The sequence below is a fragment of the Cavia porcellus genome, unplaced genomic scaffold (assembly GCF_034190915.1).
Source record: "Cavia porcellus strain 051 isolate PalLab524CR breed Dunkin Hartley unplaced genomic scaffold, mCavPor4.1 scaffold_1, whole genome shotgun sequence".
Lineage (NCBI taxonomy): Eukaryota > Metazoa > Chordata > Mammalia > Rodentia > Caviidae > Cavia > Cavia porcellus.
The window spans coordinates 201,652,257-201,674,413 of NW_026947484.1; the positions used below are offsets into that span (position 1 = coordinate 201,652,257).

At 53.3% G+C, this 22,157-nt stretch overlaps 1 protein-coding gene across 9 annotated transcripts in view; it reads left to right on the plus strand.

Annotated features, from left to right (window-relative positions):
* Lrsam1 (leucine rich repeat and sterile alpha motif containing 1) overlaps positions 1–22,157 on the plus strand; it is a 29,098-nt gene that overhangs the window by 2,111 nt on the left and 4,830 nt on the right. For 4 of the 9 annotated variants that reach the window (XM_023565456.2, XM_023565455.2, XM_013153346.3 and 1 more), the window contains 19 exons: positions 76–179; positions 619–675; positions 1,308–1,352; positions 2,446–2,523; positions 4,174–4,242; positions 6,125–6,209; positions 6,683–6,804; positions 9,314–9,404; positions 11,186–11,316; positions 12,565–12,594; positions 12,680–12,802; positions 12,946–13,085; positions 14,160–14,204; positions 15,723–15,793; positions 16,992–17,091; positions 17,888–17,975; positions 18,379–18,453; positions 19,760–19,840; positions 20,984–21,079. In XM_023565456.2, coding sequence (XP_023421224.2) covers positions 108–179; positions 619–675; positions 1,308–1,352; positions 2,446–2,523; positions 4,174–4,242; positions 6,125–6,209; positions 6,683–6,804; positions 9,314–9,404; positions 11,186–11,316; positions 12,565–12,594; positions 12,680–12,802; positions 12,946–13,085; positions 14,160–14,204; positions 15,723–15,793; positions 16,992–17,091; positions 17,888–17,975; positions 18,379–18,453; positions 19,760–19,840; positions 20,984–21,079 — 1,599 coding nt within the window. In that variant the 5' untranslated portion in view covers positions 76–107. Of the gene's footprint in view, positions 1–75; positions 180–618; positions 676–1,307; positions 1,353–2,445; positions 2,524–2,734; positions 2,839–3,159; positions 3,231–4,173; positions 4,243–6,124; positions 6,210–6,682; positions 6,805–9,313; positions 9,405–11,185; positions 11,317–12,564; positions 12,595–12,679; positions 12,803–12,945; positions 13,086–14,159; positions 14,205–15,722; positions 15,794–16,991; positions 17,092–17,887; positions 17,976–18,378; positions 18,454–19,759; positions 19,841–20,983; positions 21,080–22,157 lie in introns of those variants that run through there. The other 5 variants (XM_063227811.1, XM_063227815.1, XM_023565457.2 and 2 more) reach the window with 5 other exon arrangements.

Below are 22,157 nucleotides of genomic sequence, written 5' to 3' on the forward strand. Positions count from 1 at the left end.
GTTACTGTGCTGCCTGTCCTGGGTATCAGGGGCTGTCACTGGTCCCTAGGTGCTAACTTCTCTCCTGTGCCCCAGAGTCTTAAAAGTCGCTCTGGGAAAAGGAAAAGATGCCGCTGTTCTTCCGGAAGCGGAAACCCAGTGAGGAGGCTCGGAAACGCCTGGAGTACCAGATGTGTCTGGTGAGGGGAAGTGGGTTTCCCCAACTCCTTCCCAGCTCCCCCTCTGCCCCATGCAGTAGGGTTCCACACTGCCATGCTCCCTGCCACCTGCCTCCCCTGCCCTCTGCCAAGTGCCCGTCCCCTTCTAGCTGAGTGCACTCATCGTTACTGGCTGGGTTGTCTCTCGTGCAGGACCTCAGACTCCAGGAAAGCAGAGGTCATTGGGTCATCACAGGATAGACTAGGGAACCAGCCATGCCTATGGTCCCTTGCTGCTCCTTACTTGTGCATTTCTTTGCTTTGTTTGTCCACGCGGATGTTTCGTTTGAACACTTAAAAAAATAAGTGCTCAGGGATGGGGGTGTAGCTCAGTGAGAGATTTCTTGCCTACCGTGCTCAAGGCCCCGGTTCCACCCCCAGAACCATGCAATAAATAAACCAATATTCTTTTGCTCCTCAGGCAAAAGAAGCGGGAGCAGATGACATTCTCGACATCTCTAAATGCGAGCTCACAGAGGTAAACCGAGGGCTGGGGGGGGTGCTGTGAAATTGATTTTTCCTGTCTTCTTAGATCCAATGGCTCCAGGATTGATGGCTGTGGACTGGGGCTTTAAAAGAAATCCAGAAGAGGGGTGGAAGGGGGATGGGGATAAAAAAGAATCAAGTTATATCATGTACAGATACAAATTCCCCATGATGAATGTGATCACTATAGATACTAAAGCATACCAAGAAATCATTTTAAAAAGTTGAAAAAAAAAAAAGCCAGATGTACTAGTCACGAGATGTTTCCTTAGGTTATATTTTGTCTAAAGGACCTGGGATGAGCTTCTGTCCTCAACATAATCTCTGAGAGTCAAGGAGCCTTGTTAGAAAATGCACCCAGAAATTTCTGGGGTGCTGGAAGAGGGAGGGTTCTGCAGGCCCTGGCAGGGTCATGGTGGGGCGGGCAGAGCGCCCTCTTGGCAGCAGCTATTGAGGGCTGAGCCCGCGCCCTGCACCACTCCCCAGGCCTCCTGAATGGAGTGCGTTCCTGTGGGCCCTGGGCCCTCACTCAGCCCCTGCCCGTCTCTCACATCCGTGCACCGCAGAGAACAAACTTCAGACCAGCAGGAGACGAGGCTCTGATTCTTCTCTGTCTTCTCCTAGATTCCATTCGGGGCTTTTGCAACCTGCAAAGTTCTACAGAAGAAGGTGAGCTGGGCTCCATGTTCAGAGAGTTGCGTATCTAAAGCATGCAGGGGAGGCTGGGACTCTCTTTCTTTGGCTCTCACCCTGTCAGCCCACACCTGGTCTGCAGGACAGTGAGGACGGCAGGGGTGGGGACAGTCCTGTGTCCCTCTTGGCTCTGCCCTTCACTGGCTTTGTCGCCTTGGGCAACTTCCCTAACCAACATCTCAGTTTCTTTCTCTGGGAGATGAGGACATTCAGAGTTTATGCTCTCTGAGGTACTGGGACATTTCAGGAGCGACGGAGACGGAGGCATAGGATGTGGATCTGGCAGCAAATAGTTATGAACCGCAGTGTGGTGGTAACAGTGCTCTCGGGGAGGAGGGGGATGAGGGCTATTTCAGAAGGGTAGTGTGGCTCCTGCACCTCTGGGTGCCCTGGGTTCATGTACCCTAAGCAAAGCCTCCAGATGCAGATGGGTGAAAAGGATTCCATAGCAACAGTGTAGCGAGCTCCTCACCTGGGGACGTATTAAAGCAGCAGCCCACACCTACCAGGGTAATGATGGACCATGTGGGCGGAGTATCACACCATGTGCCAGCCTAGGCTGAGGCTGTGTCCACTGGCTTGTTTAATCTCAACAGAGGCAGACACCTTACCATTCTGTTTTTCAAGATCACACTGAAGAAGCTGGGGAAAGTTACACTCAGGACACCTGGGGAGGCATAACTGTGCACACCTGTCATCCCAACAGCTGGGAGGCTGTGGCAGGAGCTCCACTGCAAGTCTGAGGCCAGCCTGGGCTACATAGTGAGTTCAAGGCCAGCCTAAATGACATAGGGAGACCCTATCTTGGAAAAAAGTAGAAAGGCTGAACATTTCTCAGGATAAAAGATAGAATTAGACATCCAAAATCCTTTTCATCCTTGAAATTCTAGATATTAAAATCCTCAGATCATACATTCAGAAGTTGCATGATTTTCACAGCAGCCCCGTTGCATGTCTGGCCAGCAGAGATGAGAGATGCCCCGGGGGCACTGTGGGGCGCTGCCTCACCTCCAGCCTTCCTGTCTGCCTTCTTCTGCAGCCTAACCCTGTCTCTGTCCTTGCTGTGCAGGTGTTGATTGTGCATACAAACCAGCTCACCTTCCTGCTGCCCAAATCTTGCAGCCTCCTGAGCCTGGTGACCATCAAGGTACTGGGCCCCTCCGGTGGCAGGGATTCTGTGTGGCCTCTGGAGTGGCCACCAGGCCCCCACTGTCTTCTGGTATCCTCAGCCTGTGCTAGATGGGCCCAGATGGAAGCGTCCGTCTGGGATTGGATCAGCACCGTGTGCTAAGCACCTCTGCGTGCTGGGCATTGCTTGTAGGGTGACAAACATGAGCACACGGTGGCTTATGTGACAGGTGGAAAGGAAATCTGGAACTCATAACTGCCAAGATGTGCACAGCATGGGAATAGTGGTCCCAAGCAAGGACAGGAAGGTGCCCACGCAGCATGTGGCTAACAGGTAAACCCAGAGACATAGGAGGACTCTAACTTGACTGTTGGTCCCCTCAGGACAGGAGCCGGGCGTAGTCACTGTATGTGTAAGATGTCACCAGTGGAACTTTGTGAGAGTGGGGACAAGAGTACAGTTCCCAGCTCTCTGTGAGGAGCTCTGGCTGGTGGACGGCTTGGTTTTTAGAGTTTGGGGCGTTGTGGTGCTAGGGATGGAGAACGCAGGGCCTCACCCATGGCAGGCATGCACTTTACCCCTGAGGGACATTCCTAGCCCGTGTAGCACTTTTGCACTGAAAGAAAAGAGGACACTTAAAATATGTTTTTTTAGCCAGGTGTGGTGACAGCACTGTAATCCCAGCACACAGGAAGCTGAGACAGGAGGCCTACCTGGGCTACATGGTGAGTTCCCAGGCCAGCCTGAAATACATTATAAGACCCTGTCTGTTTTGTTTTGTGAAAAGGTTTTTCTATGTACTACAGGCTGGCCTTGAACTCATTTATATAGCCCAGGTTGGCCTCAAACTCATGGTGATCCTCTTGCCTCAGCCTTCCAAGTGATGGGTTTATAGGCATGCACCACCACTCCCAGTAAGACTGTCTTTAAAAAAAAGGAGGTACACACATATACATACATACATACATACATACATACATATATTTGTATGTATGTTCTGTGTATATATGTGCATGAATATATATGTATACATCTCCTATGTCTTTTGTATTTCTTTTCATTGTTTAAAAAGTACTAGAAAATGGCTAGATCTGTAATCACACTCTCAGAAGGCTGAGGCAGGAGACTCACAAGTTCAAACCCAGTCTGGACAATTTTGTGACTTAGGGAGAGGCTATCTAAACATCAAAAGAGCTGGGGATGTAGCTCATTACAGAGATGCTGGGTTCAATCCTAGTACTGAAAAAAGCAATTTTTTTCTGGCTTTTTGAATCAGGGTCTTGCCACACAGTTTAGGCTGGCCTTGAACTAACTACATAACCTAGGCTGTCTTCAGATTCACAGAGTCCTTCCTGCCTCAGCCTCTTGAGTGCTGGGATTATAGCTGTGCATCACCAGACTCAGCTCATTTTTCTTTTGAGCACATGGATACTGTATTTTGTTTAACAGTGAAAAATAAATATTTGATAACTAAAAGAAGGAAATGGTGTAACAGCCTGGGAAAGAAAGTGAGGTGGGAATGCTGGACATTTAGAGGGAGAGGAAGGGCAGGTGTGGGGGTGGGTCTTGGACGCTGGTGTGAATTGGCCCCTGTCACCTCCTGCTGCTGGTTGCCTGGAGCCCCAGGGGCTCCTCAGTGGGTGGCTCACAGGTGTCTTCCTGCTGCAGGTGCTGGATCTGCATAGCAATCAGCTGACGGCCCTTCCCGATGACATGGGGCAGCTGACAGCCCTGCAGGTGAGGTGTGGGACAGGGGACCCCACTCCTGGCAGGTGTTCCGGGGTGCTGTGTCCCGCCAGCAGACTCAGGCTGCACAGGGCCAGCCCCACCCTCCCGCTGCAGTCGGGGCCCTGCCACATTGCTGGCTTGTGCTTTTGGGGACTCATCACGAGCTCCTGCAGCTTCACAGTGAAAGGCACCCGTGACTCTGCATCTTAAGGCTGTCAGGCCCTGCACTGGCTCATGACTCTCTGCTTCCTGTTGGCAGCGGTCACTGCGCTGATGAAATGCCCACTCTGTGCCAGCTCTGAGCTAAGTCCGACAAGTGCCTTACAGTCACCCTGAGAAGCTGGTGTTAGAGTTGCCCACATTCTACAGCAAAGGACAGGCTCCTGTAGCATTTAGATTGAAAAGCCACCTCCTGCTCTAGGACTCAGGGAAGCCAGGTGTGATGGTGCACACTTGGGAAGCTGAGGCAGGAGGATCAGCATAAATCCAAGGCCAGCCTGGGCTACATAGAAAGCTCAAGGCCAGCCAACTACAGAGCAAGACTCTGTCTCAAAAAGACAAAAACAGAAAAAGCCACTAGGACACAGAAGACCCCTGTACACTGGCTGTGGCGGGGACACCAGCTTTGCAGGTACCAGGCCCTGTATTCCATCCTGACACCAAAAAGGAAAAAAAAACAAGATCCCATGTGGTAGCTCTGTGATCACCTCCCAAAGCCTTCTGTGCTCAGTCCCTGCCTGGCGAGGCCTCTCCTTACAGCTCTCTCTTCTGCTAGGGTGACTTCCTGGGGCTGTGGAGGGGGGCTCCTTCACCCCTAGCCCAGCTGTCCCTGGGAATCCTCCGTCTTCCCTAAGCGGACCCCCTTACGCGCCTCTCTCTCCACCTTGCTTATTTCCCAGGAGGTCTAACTGTGGTTCACAGTTGTTCCTTGGGCAGGGGGAAGAAGCAGGCTTTCGCTGTGTAACAGAGCAGGCCTTGAACTCACTTAGTAGCCCAGGCTGGCCTTGAATGTGCAGCAGTTCTCCTGCCTCAGCCTCCTGACTGCTGAATACAGGCATGCGCCATCACACCAGAGAGATGCTATCACATTTTACAAAAAACAGAGGGCCAGAAAGATACCACTGTCGCCTGCCCAAGGTCACATGGAGACCAGAGCAATAGTGACTGTCCCCATTTTGAGCCACATACATAACTTGGTATGGAATCTCGGGGGACGTTGTAAACATAGGCCTGTGTTTCTAGAGTTGCTGCCTTTGCGGATATCTGTCAGTAAGTTGTAACATCCTTTGGTTCATCAAATATTTATCTGCATCAAATATTTATCCGAATATTTAAATGTTCAGTGGCCACTTAGCTTCCCTTTGTATCAATTTTTAATGGCTGCTCAGTGTGGTTTCCTGCCCTCCCCAGTCCCTCAGTCCTCAGTCCCCAAGGTCATGACCTTGGGGCTCCTTTCTGCCCGAGCCAGAGCCTGAGTGCACTGCCTGCCCAGCCCCTGGCCCTGCTGGCCCCTTCTTCCTCTTCATCTTTCAAATGGGATCATAACAAGCTGGACCTTCTTCTATCGGGGGTGCTGGGGCATCCCTGTAATTCCAGCACTCTGGGAGGCTGAGGCAAGAGGATCACAAGTTTGGCCCAGCCTAGGCAACTTAGTGAGCTATGAAGACCCTGTCTCATGATAAAACACAAAAAGGGCTGGGAATGTAGCCCAGTGCAAAGGCCCTGTGTTTGATGATCCCCAATCTGTCCCTCCCTTGCAGGGCTCACAGGAAGAAGAAAGGCTGCTGCGTGCAGTGCCCAGGGGGCACTGGCCCTGGAGCAGCAGGGAGGGAGCTTCGGAGTCACTGCTGTCTGTGTGTGGCCTCTCGTGTCATCTCTTGTTCTTTCCTAGGTGTTGAATGTGGAAAGAAACCAACTGACATATCTGCCTCGTTCCATTGGGAACCTGGCCCAGCTCCAGACCCTCAACGTGAAAGGTAGGCAGCCAGGGTGCCCTGTCCTCATGACCCTGGCGAGCTCTGGACTGTCCCAGTCCTTCCCTTAGGGTGCCCTGCCTGGGAGCCATCAGTGTGTCTCCATGGTAACCAGGATTCCTGGTAGCCCTTGGCAGGGCGGGGGGCATTGGCAGTCACAGCCAGGCTGAGACTTGGTCACTCAGGTCCATGACCTCAAATGGACTGGCAGGGCAAGAACCATGGCGGGGCTCAGCAGTCACCCTGAGTGTCACATGCAGCGACAGGCACCTGCATGTCGGTGAGCAGCCAGCGGCCAGGCATAGCAGGGTTGTCCCCAGCTTACAGATGCAGAAACCAGGGCCCAGGGAGCCAAGTTGGTTGTCCAGAGTCATCCAGCAGCAGCTGCCTGTTCCTAGTCCCCAAGTCCTGGAGATATTGGACAGGAAATGGGGCCAGGTTTGGGGGCACTGAGCTCTCCATTGGGGTCTCTCCAGACAATAAGCTGAAGGAGCTGCCCGACACCCTGGGGGAGCTCCAAAGCCTGCGCACCCTGGACATCAGTGAAAATGGGATTAAGAGGCTGCCGCAGATGCTGGCTCACGTCCGGACGCTGGAGGTCAGTGGGGCTCTCTGAACACCCCCATTTCTCATGGGGTGCTCACTCCCCAGGCCTCCGAGGTATAGTGCTTAGGAGCGTGCAGAGAGACCAGGGCGTGACCACATGCAGCCATGTCACTGTGACTGCCACACATCTAGAAGGAGGAGAATGGTGCCAAGATGGTGCTTAATGAAAGTTGTGGCCCATGGTCTGCGCACTGTAATCCCAGCACCCAGGAGGCTGAGGCAGGAGGACTGCTGAGTTCAAGGCCAGGCTGAACTACATTACAGCCCTGTCTCAAAACACATGGCGGGGGGGAGGAAGAAAAATGAGAGAGAGAAAGAACAGGATAACAGCTATTCTAGACTAGGGCCTCACCTGTCTCCAAACACAGGTACGTCCCAAGATATGAAGCTTAGGACTTCAGCATCTGAAATTAGGGAACAGCTCATGTCAGATTCTGGCATGGGCCGGCCCCGGGGACAGTGGACTGTCAGAGTCACGGCCGAGGGGGCTTCACATTTAGCTGGCACTCCACGGCCAGCCACTGAGTCTTCCCCCAAGTCCTGTGAGGGAAACACTGTCATGCCACTTTACAGATGAAGAAACTGAGGCACAGGCAGTTCATGGAGCTTGCATAAGGCCACAAGCTAGTCAGCGAGAGTGAGGCCGCAGACGAGCCCACCTGGACCCCATGTCCATGCTGTTCATTCTGCACACGTCCGTCTCCCTGGCAGTGAGGACAGGCTGGCCTGGGGCTCCAGAGCTCAATCCCGTCAGTGGTTTCCTGTCACAACCTGACTGCTGAGTGTGACGTCAGAGCTGGCAATGAGCAGAGGCTGGCCCAGGCACGTGGCCAGCCTTGTCTTCCAGCCGAGCACCAGTGCTGGGGGTCCCCCAGGCCCAAGCAGGTTCGTCTTCCTGGGCTGTCCACAGGAAGTCCTGTGGTGATGGGGATGTTCCATGACTGTGCTGTCCCAGTTGGTGGCCACAATGGTAGCCTGAAATTGCCTAATGTGACCAAGGAACTAAGTGATTTTCTTGAATTTTAGTGAATCTATAGTGGAACAGCCATATGTGCTAAGCAGCTGCCATGTTAGACAACGTGGTCCTAATCCTTTTGATTTTTTTTTTTTTTTCCGGTACCAGGGATCGAACTCACGACTGCCTGCTTGCAGGGCATGTGCTTATGCCGCTGAGCTAAATCCCCAGCCCAGTCCTTTTGATTTTTGAGATACGGTGCTTCACACTCACAGAGATCCTCCTGCCTCAGCCTCCTGAGTGCTGGGATTACAGGTGTGAGCCACACCACATCCAGCCACACACTTTCCTGATGCTGAAGCTACCCTCAGATGTTTAGTAGGTGCTCTGAGAGGGGGGTGCAGCTCAGTGGTAGAGCACAGTCCTGGCATGTTCCACCCCAGCTCTACAAGAAGGCCAGTAAGCTGTTCATTTCATAACCAGGAACTCATGGCCATCCTCCTGCCTCAGCCTCCTGGAGAGCTGGGATTACAGGTACATGGCACCATGCCCAGCAGCACTACTTACACGAGGGCCTGCCCGAGGAAGGCTGCCCACACCAAGGCAGCCAGGAAGGAGAGAAGAGTGGAGGATCGGGGAGGGCAATTCACCCTCCCGGGTCATCCTTAGTGACCGCCCTACGCTTCCCCACCCCCAACCACACCCTCGGCTTGGATTAATCCTCTGCACCCCATAATCCAGTCCCCTAGAAACACAGTCTGAAAGCAGGCATATGGTGCACGCCTGTAATGCTGGCGTTATGGAGGCTGTGGCAGGCAGATTTCTGTGAGGCCCAGGCTACATAGTGAGGCCCTATCTTGACTTCTTTTTTTTTTTTTTTTTTTTTGTATCAGGGATTAAACTTAGGACCTTGTATTTGCCAGGCAGGTGCTATATCCCTGGTCCAGTTGAAAGCCTTATCTTGAAAAAAACCCAAACGTAAAACTTAATAATACCCCACCTCTGAATATGTGAGGCCTTGAGCGACACCCCAGGTCTCAGCTGGAACACTGTGACACTGTGTGTGACACTGACCTGCCCAAGGACACACAGCGGGCCATGCTGGGCTGGGATTGGGATGACGTTAGAGCAGCAGTATCCAACGCCACTTCCATGGAAACAGTTGGTCCTCTGTTAGGAACCATGGGCCACCTGGGCCACCACGCACTTGAGGTGTGTCGGTGTGACCAAATCCACCTTGGCCTCGGCTTCCTGAGCTGGGTGTCTGCCCTCAGGTCCCCCCCCCCCCAGCAGGTGCACTTCACCTCCAGATTTTTCTGTGTCTAATTACACACCTGCAGTCAGGCTCGTGCTGCGCTCCCTGAGTTTCTTTCACACATCACAATTTGCCCAAATACCCTGGCTGGGCGCTTGCCACCTGCCTGCTGTGTGCCCCAGAGCTAGGGCTGGGGAGCAGGCCATAGTACCCACACGAGTCAGGTGGGGCCATTCTGATCATGTCACCCCCCACTGTGACCCTCGAGGTAAAGGGCCCCTGTGTCTGCAGACGCTGAGCCTTGACGCCCTGGCCATGGTTTTCCCGCCGCCGGAGGTGTGCAGCAATGGCACTGCAGCCATCCAGCAGTTCCTCTGCAAAGGTAATGGCAGACCGCCACCTCTGAAGGCCACCCTGGGCCAGCCTGGCTGCTCAGGGAACGGGCACCGTGGGCTATCAAATGGGGAAACAGTCACAGGTGGGGCCCAGGGTGTGGCTCACCTCCACAGGTCAGACATTGGCATGCAGGGGTCCTGACCCCATGGGGCTTTCGGCACACACGCAAGAGTCACATGTGTCCTCAGATTCACGGCAAAAGTGCCCCACAGCAGAGGAGCAGAAGTGGACAGTTGCTTTTTTTTTTTTCATATGAGGATCGAACTCATGACCTCAAGCTTGCCAGACAGGCGCTTGTGCTACTGACCTAAATCCCCAGCCCGACAGTTACTTTAATACAGAAACAATTCTGTAGTGGGTGGATCTCCTAAAGATGCCATTTAAGGACATGAAGGACATTTGCAGGACACATATATGCTGTCAAGAGACGTGCCTAGGAATCTTACATGAGAGAATGTCCTGATGGCCTGTAGTATTTGAAAATAGAGCTGCGTATCATTTTAATCAACAGGAAAAGACTAAAACTGAAAAGCCAGGCATGGTGGCACATGCCTATAATCCCAGCATTCAGGAGGCTGAGCAGGAGGATCATTGGGATTTCCAGCCCACCCCAGGCTACATAGTGAGCGCTAAACCACCCTATCTAAGTAGTAAAATCCTGTCCCATCACTCCCCTCAAAAAAAAAAAAAAAAAATCCTGCGAAGAAATACTTTGCACACCCACCAAAATGACCCAAATTGAACTATAATACCAAGAATTAGCAAAGAAGAGGAAGCAACAGGAACTTGAAAAGCTTAGCTTCCAATAGGTGTGCAGCCCATGGCTGTGATACCAGCCCTTAGGAGGCTGAGGCAGGAAACTCACTCAAGTCCTGGAGTTCAGGACCAGTGTGGGCAACCTCGAGAGACTCATCTCAGAAAATAATACTGGGGGCTGGGGATTTAGCTCAGTGGCTAATACTGGTCAGAACTCTGCCTGAGGTGAACCTGTGCTGAGCTACGTACCCAGCAGGAAGGTGTGGGGTCACAAGCCCTCTGTTCCCGTTCCCCTGAGGAATATCATCAAGGACAGCCTGGCTAACTTGGGAGGCTGAGGCAGGAGGGTTGCCACAAGTTCGAGACCAGACTGGGCCACCAAGTGAAACTTTGTCTCAAAAACCCACACACATACACCCCGAGCCTGCTGGTCTGGGCCTTGGGCGTGGCTCCTTGGTAAGCGCTCCTACTGCATCTCCAGCCCTGCACACACACACAAAGGGTCTGAGGATCAAATCCACTATGCTGATGAACAGCAGAGCCTATTATAGTAATGTCATTTACCTGGGTATTTTAACAGCGTCTCACTTTAGGATTTCTTACGAACGGCTTGTTTGCAACCTTCCAAGGGGCAGGGCAGGTGACTTCCATCAACATGGAAGGAGGCAGTTACAATACACACTGCAGAGCCCAGGTCCTGGTGCTTTCACACTGACAGTAAACACAGTGCAACCAGAAACATCAGGGGTGGGACACAGTTGGCACCTCCGGCCTGGCTTCATGCCCAGAGGAAGCTGTGGGGACGACCGGACCCCACAACCACACCTCTGGGCTGACCTGGCCTTTTCTGTTCCCGTCCTCGTCTGGATGCTCAAGGCTGAGCCTGACATTGCCTGTCCCCACGCCTGGGAGAGAACAGTGACTTGACAGAGGGCCTGGTGTAGGGAGGAGGAGAGCAGCAGGCTAGGCAGCTCTGGGTCCCTGCTGCCACCGTGTGTCCCATTCCTGCAGAGTCTGGGCTGGAGTACTACCCCCCCTCTCAGTACCTGCTGCCAGTGCTGGAGCAAGATGGAGCGGACAGTGTGCGGGACAGCCCCGACAGACCCCCAGACAGGTTCTCGAGGGAGGAGGCCGAGTGGCAGGTAAGGCGAGCCTGCCTGGTGGCACACACGTGTCCATCTGTCTGTCTGTCTGTGCATGTGTCAGAGATTCCTCCACACTCCGGATCCCACCCCGCTCAGGCCCACAGGCTCAGCCTGGTTTCCAAGGCCTCCCCTGGCTCGCTCCCTCACCAGCCTTCCCCTCTGGGGCTCCATGGAAACCCCGAGTCCTCTGAGAGGCTCCAGGCCCCTTGGGCCCTCAGTGACCCCTCCTGGGCGTGCACTGCTTGTCTTCCGTAGCACTGAACACAGTGCCGATGCAAAGGTAGGCGGAAACTCCAGAGCCACACCCAGAGGTTGGCAGCAGATTTATTTTATGTGCATGGGTGCTGATTGGGATCAGTCCCAAAATACCGGGCCCTGATCTCGGGTGGTCTTGGGCTTATGTGGGGTAAGCAAGCAGGAAGCACAGAGGCAGAATGGCTTGTTAGTGGGGGACTGGTTTTTACAGCGTGCATCTCAGTGATCAGCTGTTTCTAAGGGACAAAAGCAACTGGAACAGGAGCTGTTACCTGGGCAACCTGGCTGGGGCCTCTCCTGCCCATGATGGGTTACAGGTGGATCGGTCCATGATGGTCAGCGGGAGCAGCACAGCTGCCTGTGCTGCCTTCCTCTGTGTCCTGGCCAAGGCTCACAATCCAGGGGCCTCCGACAGCCAGGGGAAGAGACAGGGTAACAGTCACAGGGAGCACCAGCCACCTGTGTGTTTGACCTTTTGTCTTTCAGTGAGTTCTTTTTTTGTTTTTGAGACAGGGTCTCTCTATTTTTTAAAATATTTGTTTATTTATTTAGGTACTGGGGATTGAACCCATGACCTTGCACTTGCCAGGCAGGCGCTTATGCCACAAACCTAAATCCCTAGCCGGAGATAGGGGAAAGGCCTCTAGCTCAGGCTGGCCTCTCAACTCTGAAGTCCTCCTACCTCAGCTTCCTGGTGCTGGGATTACACTTATATTTGCCCTTCCACACCTGGCTTCTTGGTTTTCTTTTCGGAGCCCCAGGGCTGCCCTGTGCTAGCTCTCAGTACAGTCTGGGCCCCCAGTGCCCAGCCGTGTGTTCTTATCCTGGGATCCCCCGGAACCCCCTCCTTTCCAGGCCACTGACCCACGTCCTGCTGTGATGCAGCAGTTGGGGTGGGCAGGGAGCCAGGGTACTGGGGACTCTGGAGCATGTGCCAGTGAGAGCCATGCTGCCCAGTACCCTGACTGGTGTCTGTCTCTCCTTCCCCAGAATAAGTTCTCCGACTACGAGAAGCGGAAGGTAAGAAAGCGCCTCCCCCTCCCTGGCTCCTACCTGCTGGTGTCCGCGGCCCAGCCTCGGCTCATCAAGCTCTGCCTCTCCGCAGGAGCAGAAGATGCTAGAGAAACTGGAGTTTGAGCGGCGCCTGGAGCTGGGGCAGCGGCAACACGCGCAGCTGCTGCGCCAGAGCCACATCCAGAAGGATGAGGTCCTGCAGACGCTCCGGGAGGTGCGTCTGCCTGTGGCCAAGGGGAAGGGAGAGCCGGATCCGGCCACCTGCAGACCTGCACCGTGTGGCCTGGGCCTGGGCAGGCAAGGATCCGTGAGCCCCAGCATCCTGTCCCGCCGCTCTGACCCCGCCTTCTGCCACAGGAGCAATCCCGGCTGGAGCAGGGCCTGAGCGAGCACCAGCGCTACCTGGACGGCGAGCGGCAGCGGCTGCTGCAGCAGCTGAAAGAGGCCGAGCAGAGCGTCACCGGCCGGATCCAGAAGCTGCTGCAGGAGAATCGGAGGTCAGTGCCCAGCAAGGCCCGGCCCGCGGGAGGCTCTTCCCGGGCCCACATGGAGGCCGCCACCTCTGTCTCCCCGGCCACCTCTGGACTACTGGAGATCACTGACCCAATATCCCCTTGCCTGTAGTCAGCCCTTCACCCTAGAATGATATTGAGCTTAACAAATTCTGTCCTAAGCGGGTCCTGATGAGACGGGGGAGGAAGGGGTCACAAGAAGGAAGAGATCTCAAGAAGCCTGAGGTCTCTGAGGGAGGGTCTCTCAGCTCTCTCATTGGGAGATTTCAGAAACAGGCAATTGTTCCATCCCCTGCTGCTTCACGCTGCCTTCTTTCTGTCCCTGGGTCACCAGATCCTCTGTCACCTGTCAGTTACAGAGCGCCTGACTGAGTTTAGGACAAGGACCATCTCTTAGGTGCTGTTTTTGTTTTTGAGACAGGGCCTTGCTATGTAACCCAGGCTGACCTTGAACACGCAGCAATCTTCCCGCCTCAGCCTCCCGAGTGCTGGGATTACAGGGCTGCACTACCATAGCCCAGCTGAGTGCTATTGTGCCAAACCCCTTGTGTAGATTTTCTTGGTCACTCTTTACATATGACCCACACGGTTTGTTCACTTGTTTACTTTTATCTCCGTATTATGGGTGTTTTGTTTTGTTCTTTTTGAGACAGGGTCTTGCTGTGCAGTTCAGGTTAGCCTTGGCTCACTTTGTAGCCCAGGCTGGTCTCGAACTTGCAGTGATCCTCTTGCCTCAGCCTTCTGAGTGCTGGGATTACTAACATGTACCACCATGCCCAGGTTCGTGGTTTTTTGTTTTTGGTACAAAAAATCAAATTCATGACTATGTGCTTGCAAAGCAGGCACTTATGCCATTGAGCTAAATCCACAGCCCTTCATGGGTTACTTTTATACCCATTCATGGTTGAAGAAACCTGGGTCTTGGAGTGGCGTAGTGGCCAGAGGAGATGGACTCCCAGGCCATCCCCAGTGTCCCCGCCCGGCCACGGTCAGCGCAGTGAGGTGAGTGGCTGTGCTGCTCCCAGGTGACCCAGGGACCTTCTCTGGTTTTCTCCTCAGGCAAAAACAAAGTTCTGAGATTCTGAAGTCGTTGGAAAATGAACGGTAAGAATCCTTCAGAGGGAGCGGTTTGGGGAGCCTGGCTGCCACTCTTCTGAGGGGTGCACCAGGAGGTTGCCCAGAAGTCCCCTTAGAGAGCATTGAGGCGGAAAGAACCAGGCTTCCAGGCTGCAATGCAGTGCACTCCAGAAAGAAATCAGTGTGAGTGAGGCTCGATGGACCATGTAGATTATTGCTTGTATAAAAAGTTGGAAAAAATGGTCGCGCATGGCAGCGTACTGTGATTTCAGCACTTGTGAGGCTGAGACGGGAGGGTTGCCACAAGCTAGAGGTCAGCCTGGGCTACATAGTGAGACTCTGTTAAAGAAAAAGATAGGAAAACCTCACATTTATGGAAAGAAAAATAATGTAATACATTTATGCCTTGGAATCTGAAGGGGATTCCTGAGGTTATTAAACCCAGATGTTCAAGTCCTTTAAGTAAAAAACAGGAAAGTGTTTGTACATAACCTACATATATCCTCCTGTAGATGCAAAACCACCTCCAGGTTTCCTGTTTTGTTTTTGAGACAGGGTCTCACTATGTAGCCCAGGCTGGCCTCAAACTCAAAGTGATTGTCCTGTCTCAGCCTCTTGAGTACTGGGGTTATAGGGATAAATTTCTGGTTATAATCACAGATATATTTACATGGCAGAACAAACTCATTATTTGTAATAGCCAGAAAGCAGTGCACGGTGTAATTTTCTCGTAACATTTTTTAAGTAGGCCTGTATCAGTAAAGTCTTTTGTAATTATAAAGATGTCAGTGTGTGGCCCCTGAATGTACCCTGATGGTTATGTGATTTTTTTTTTTTTAATACTAGGGAATTGAAGCCAAGGCCTTTGCATTGAGCTGCATCTGCAACCCATTAAAAGAAATTTTTTTTTTTTTGACAGAGTCTTTCTAAATCACTAAATTGCCCAGGTTATGCTCAAGACTTCAGATCCTCCTGCCTCAGCCTCCCAGATTGCTGTGATTATAGATGTATATCACTACACTAAACTTATATGATTTTTTTTTTCATTTTGTTTTTTGTTTTTTGAGATAGGGTCTTGCTCTGCAGTTCAGGCTGGCCTTGAACTTACTTTGTAGCCGAGGCTGACCTCAAACTTAGCCATCCTCCTGCCTCAGCCTTCTGAGTGCTAGGATTACAGGCATGGGACACCATGTCCTGCTTCTGTGACTCTTTTTGAGGGAAGTTTGCAAAGGACATGAAGGAGAGGAACTAACACATCTTCCAAAACACATGGTCATCGCCAACAGGCAGGGGACGAGAGAGCTGACTTCCTTCGGTTGCCAGTGCTGTGGCACCTTCCCATTTGCCTGTGGGGACCCTGTCGGTGCTTGGCTCTTGGTGTCCTTGGGCAATTCCTAAGGGACCTTCATCCTTTCAGGAATGGTGGCGTCCCACACCAAGGTTTACGGGGTCCCCAGGGTGGCTCTCCGGAGGCCTTGTGGGGAGAGGCGGCGGCCAGCCGGTGGGCACAGTGTGTGCTGATGAACCGGGGGAATTTTCTCCTAGAATAAGAATGGAGCAGCTGATGGCCATCACCCAGGAGGAGACAGAGAACCTGCGGCGGCGGGAGATCGCCTGTGAGTCTCAGGATGGGGAGGACGCAAGCCCTGTAAGAACAGGCGGGGGGCGGGTAACAGCCTCTCTGATGGGCACACGTGGAGGGCACTGTATTAGCCCTGGAGGGGGTGACCATGTCCTGTGGAGGAGCCCGGGCTTCCAGTCAGGTAAAGCTTGGCCTCAGAGTCCCAGTGAGGACTGCAGCCCGAGGTCCCTGGGACATCACAATCTCTCCCTTTCCTGAGCCTCAGTGTTCTTACCTATATAATCAGGAAGCTGGGCATGGTGGCGCACATCTGTAATCCCTGCACTTGGGGAGGCTGAGGCAGGAGGATCCCTGTGAGTTCAAGGCCAGCCTGGGCTGCATAATGAGTTCAAGGCCAGCCTGAACCGCATAGGGAGACCCTGTGTGAAAACAGACAAACCAGCAGATGTTCACACAGGTGTTTGAGCAAGAACATTCATTGAAGTGTCATGTAGTAAGTTTTCAAAAAGTCCAAATCCTCAGCATAGATTATCTATGCAGGTGTTGGTTATTTGGTACCATTGTTGTCACATCATCCTGCCGACAAGGGCAATGTTCATAAAAAGGGACGGGAACAGTGTTTAGTTTGATACATGTTAATTTCTCTTAATGCCCATTGATTGTTTTTCATTTTCAAGACAGGGCCCTGCTGTCTTATCACATAGCCAGCAGGCCTCAAACTCGAGACCTTCCCACCTCTGCCTTCCCAGTACTGAGATTCATAGGCTTACACCTCCCCATATGGCCACCCCCAGCCTTTATATTTATTTTGAGCACACCCAGTGAATTTCTGCTTTCGGTTCTCTCATTTTAATCTTTGAAAACCCATAAATGTGTATAAAAGTGGACTGGAAGAATACTTACCGAAACGTGGAATTTCTGGGTGACGCCGCTGTAGAAGACCTTGTGTCTGCTGTTCGATGCTTAGGGTTGTCAGCCTTCCAAGCTCAGGTCGATTTTGTCTTTAGAAGTCATGATTTTTAGCTGGGTTTAGTGGTTCATTCCTATAATCCCAACGTTCGAGAGGCTGAGGCAGGAGAATCGCTGTGAGTCCGAGGCCAGCTGCCATTTCTTTAAGGGTGACTGTCAGGCAGATGAGGGCGGAGCTTGGGGCCTGTCCTGGGTCCAGGGAGCTGCTGCCCCATTCTCAGCACCCTCACCCCGCACCCCGCACCCCGCACCCCTGTCCTCAGCCGCCATGCAGCAGATGCTGACTGAGAGCTGCAAAAGCCGGCTGGTCCAGATGGCCTACGAGTCCCAGAGGCAGAGCCTGGTCCGGCAGGCCTGTTCCAGGTAAGGTAAGGAAGACTAGTCCCAGGCGAGGGCTTGAGGGTGCTGGTGTGGGCTGTGGACGGATGAGAGCCAGGAGCCAGAATCTCCTTCTTGAGCCACCTCAGCCTTGGCCACATTGTAGGGACAAGAGGTGCCCAGCCTTCCTCATGGAGGCGGATATGGGGATCGAACCCTGGGCCTTCCCACTGAGCTACGTCCCCAGCCACTTTTTACTTTGAGACAGGATCTCACTAAGTCACTGATACCTGCCCAGTCTGGGCTCAAACTTGTGATCCTCCTGCCTCAGCTTTCCAAGGTGCTGCAGTTACTGATAGTGAAACCCTGACAGCTTCCTTGAGACTTAAATTTTTCTTATCAGAAAATTCTGCTAGCTACCTAGACAAGTGTTAGTGCATCTGATGAGCATAACCCTACCACTTCAGGCCCAACAAACAACTACTAGCTGGAAACAAAAGCAAGACTATACCAGGATCACAGGTTTGTTCCAGAATCCACAGCTTTCTCCTGGACAGCTGAGCACAGTCACAGCCAGGGTGACGGTGCCCCTGTCCCAGCCAGCTGAGGGGCTCACAGTTCAAGAGCATTTCCTCCGTGCAGTCACTGTGTAACTCAGGTTGCCTTGAGCTCCTCCTGCCTCAGCCTCCTTTGAGAGCTGGGATCACAGGCTCGTGCCACCAGCCTGGCTCCCGTCATCACTGTTGAATGAATACACGGTCATGTGCTCTTCTCCAAGGCAGCCGCATACAGTGGGGCTCATGGTGTATGCAGCATATGTGAACTTACTATCTCCCTGCAGCATGGCTGAGATGGACGAGCGGTTCCAGCAGATCCTGTCATGGCAGCAGATGGACCAGAACAAAGCCATCACTCAGATCCTACAGGAGGTGAGCCCTACCCTTGGCAGCACAGTGGCCCAGGTGGCTTCCCGATGTTAGGCCACTGGGGCCAGAGGGCAGAGAGAGCATGAAGGGCCCTGGTCACAGAATCTACCCTGCTTGGGGCTCCTGCCCTCTGCCCTCTGCCAGCTTCCTCCCGAGCCTATACCGTGCAGATACCCAAGAGAGCCTGGAGTAGCTATATCCGGGACCTTGGTGATCCCTTCGATTCTTTGGGTTTCACTGCCTGGTTCAGGCTGGACTTGAACTCACTCTGTAGCCCAGGCTGCTCTTAACTCACAGGTCTCTCACTTAAGGCATTTTTCAGGGAGATCTTGTTTCCCCAGCTGGCCTGAGGGAAAAGCCACAGAGGGGACATGCACTGAGTGACCAGATGTGATCTCTATTTCAGAGCTCGATGCAGAAGGCGGCCTTCGAGGCCCTGCAGGTGAAGAAGGACCGAATGCATCGGCAGATCAGAAACCAGGTGAGTGACGGGGAGGCCCTGGACCTGGCGAGGCAGCAGCCGGTGAGGCTGGAATCCTCGCGCCATACTCTGCTTGCCGGGTTGCTGGTGGCTCCTGCCTGCCCAGCCAGAGTCCCACCCAGCAAGTGTGGCCCGTGCTCACTGTTTCCTCAACACCAGGGTTGGGGACCGGGCAGTGCTGCTGTGTGGTGACTGTCCAGCAGGACTCCCTCCCTGGCCAACTCAGCCCTGAGTCCACAGCAGCTCAGGCTGGACAGCAGCTTCTCGGGCAGATTGGATCCCACCGGGGTGGGCAGGGACCACCCAGCACCTCTGTGGGTCCTGACATCTGCCACAGGGCAACGTCGGCCTGGGAGGAGGGGCCATGCTCCTGTCCAGACCCTGCTGTGGCCTCGGGGCCAGGGCAGGCCAAATGCTGGGCCTCAGGAGCTGCCTGTGTCACTTGGGGCCAGTGGTTGGAGGCAGCACGGGCTTTCAGGCTCATGGCATTGTATCCTGCACACTGTGAATTCCACATTGTTGCATGGTTTTTTGGTTTCTTTATTCTTTTCTTGTTTGACCAATTTGCCTTTTTATTTCCCTCTTTAATTTCAATCCTACCTTGCCAGACATGAAGCTCATTCCTCTGACCAGGGGTTGATAGGGTCAGAGGGACTCAGGGACAGAAGAAGGTCGTGGGAAGCGGGTGGACACCCTGAGAGTGAGCGCCGACCCCCTAGATCAGCTCTTACCTTTTGCATCTGGAGCTGGGGTTTCCATGGAGACTCTCTCCCTTCCCTCCTCTGCATCCTCCCTCAAGTCCCTTCACCTCTGTGAGCCTCAGTTTCCCTGTCTGTACGGTGGAGGCAGTGATGCCTCCTAAACCCAGTGAGAGAACTGCTGAAAGGATGCAGGTAGAGCTGAGTGTGGTGGTACTCACCATAACCCCAGCATATAGGGGGCTGAGGCAGGAGGATTGCCTTGAGAGCTCAAGGCCAGTCTGAGCTATGTAGTGAGATCATCACAGGTCCAGCACTCTGTAGGTGCTCAATAAAACCCACTGCTGCCAGTAATACTCAGTTCTTTTCATCACCCTCTGCTGCCTGAGACAGCTCCCTAGAGCTAGCATGGGAATCTGGCAGGCAGCAGCTCCGTGGTAACCCTGGGACTGTCCCTCACTGCCCCAGGCCCTCGACAGGGACCTCTCTTTATTCCATGCATTTTCCCCAGAAAGCTTTCTTAGGCCCCACCTAGCTGTCAGAAGGCAGCAGCACAGAATGGAACCACGGTCAATGTGAATAAATCCCCCGTCTCCTCTTCTGTTTAGATTAGGTTAATAGAAACTGAGTTATTGCAGCTGACACAGCTGGAGTTAAAGAGGAAGTCCCTGGACACTGAGACGCTGCAGGTACGTAGGGCTCCCTGGCTCCACCCACCCTTCCCACCCCAGGCCCACCACAACCGCTCAGGGCCCACCAGGGCCAGGCTCCCAGGTCATACAGACAGGGCCACCAGGCGCCAGTCCCCAAGAGGCCGGTGCTAGGGAGAGGGTCAGAGGAAGGAGGGCTTCACTGCCGAGGCCCCTTCTTCCTACCTGGTCACCCCTCCATCTCTCATCTCCTTTGTGGGGAGCACTGGCTGCCGAGCTCCGCCTCCTTCAGCCGTGCTTCTGGGCTGCTGGTTGGACCACAGGGCTGTCTGGAGGGGAAGGGCCGCAGCATCTCTGAGCAGGGTCCTGGTTACAGACACATGGGGATGGCAGTGTGGGCCTTGCTGTGTGGCCTTGGCAAGTGGACAGGGTGGTCCTCTTCCTTCCCTGGACCTCAGTCCCTGGATGCGTGCCAATGATGGGATGGCACTGCCGGGTGTGAGGATGGGTGTCTGCCAGGCTTGGAGCGGAGTTGCTGTCGTTGTCCCTGGATCTGTGTCCAGGGGACGGTGCTACGGCCTGGGCCATGCTGTCACACGTGCTGTGTGACCTCGGGTGTCACTTCCCTTCATGGGGGTACATGAAATCACAGAGCTGGTGTCATCAGACTGTCGGAAAAGGAGAGGTGACAGAGCCCATCAGTGAGCTGCAAACCAGTCTTCAGAGATGAAGGGTGGGGTCACCCAGAGGCTGCCGCCACCAGCCTGCTGTCAGGGTCTGGTGGGGTGAGAGAGCAGCAAGTGGCCCTGGTGGACTCCACCTGCATGGTGGCACCATCACCTGCCTGGGGCTCCCTCCCTACTGTGTGCTTCTGCCCATGTGCCCTGTGGTCACTGAGAGGCCCGCTTGTCATTTCTTTTGTTTGATGTTTCTCACCGCTCCATTGTCATCAGCCTACAGGGTCCCATGCCTGGCCTTTGGGGCCCACAGAGGGGAAGGGGGCAGGATGCTGAGGCAAAAGGGCCTCTGGGCCTTGTTCCCCAACTCAGCTTACAAGCAGGCACAGGCAGAGCTGAGTGAGAACCGAGCGAGCAAGCACCACCCTGGGCTCAGTCCTGCCAGTGCGCATGCGGACTCCGGTGCTGAAGCTCATGGCGGCCCCGGCCGGGTCTTGTGTTGCAGGAGGTGGTCGCGGAGCAGCGCTGGGCACTCAGCTCCCTGCTCCAGCAGCTGCTCAAAGAGAAGAAGCAGCGAGAAGAAGAACTCAGGGATCTCCTGGTACGTGCTCGGACCCTGGGCATGCGCGGGGTCCTCACAGGAATTTCACTTCTGAGTTTGCTGTTGTTAATGTTTTGGCGTGTGGTTTAAACACTGTCATGTCTATTTTTGAGTATTTGTATATCTCCTTTTTAACCCCCATAGTGAAGATCAAACCCAGGGCTGCTCTGCTGCTGAATTATATCCCGAGCCCTTCCTTTTTTTTTTTTTTTGGTGCTGGGAATTAACTTAGAACTTTTCACTTGCCAGGCAAGTACTTATCTGCTAAGCTATATCCCCAGTCCTACCTAGGTGCAGTCTGAACTTGTGATTTTCCTGCCTCAGCTTTCCTCAGTGCTGGGATTATAGGCGTATACCATCATGGTTGGCATACCCATGCCTTTTCTCTTTTCTGAATTAGTTAATTGTTTTTGTTTTTGGTACTAGGGATCGAACTCAGGACCTGATTCTTACCAAGCAAGCACTTGAGCCACTGAGCTAAATCCTTGGCCCTAATTGGTTTTTTTTAAGACATGGTCTCCCTTTATAGTTCAAGGCTGGCCTTGAACTCCTCATGTAGCTCAGGCTAGGCTAAAACTTGCAGAAATTCTCCTGCCTCAGCCTCCCTCAGTGCTGAGATTACAAATAGACACCACCATAGTTCGAATGTATGTGACTTTTCAATATAAAATGGTGTATACCTATCTGGGTGTGATGATGCCTGTCTCTAGTGCCAGCAGCTCTGGAAGCTGAGACAAGATGTTTTCTCGAGCTCTCAAAGTCAGGACCAGCCTGGGCAGCACAATGAGACCACATCTCAAAAAAAAAAGAAAATTTCCAGACATGGTGTCACAGGTTTATAATCCCAGCTACTCAGGCAGAAGGATCCAGAATAGCGAGTTTGAGGCCAGCTTGAGAACTGAGCAAGACCGTATCTCAACAGAAAACTTTATGGTGGGACATGCCTATAATCCCAGTACTTAGGAGGCTGAGGCAGGAGGATCACTGTGAGTTCAAGGCTAGCCTGGGCTACAAAGTGAGTTCATGGCCAGCCTGAACTGCACAGTGAAACCCTGTCTCAAAAAGACAAAAAAAAAGA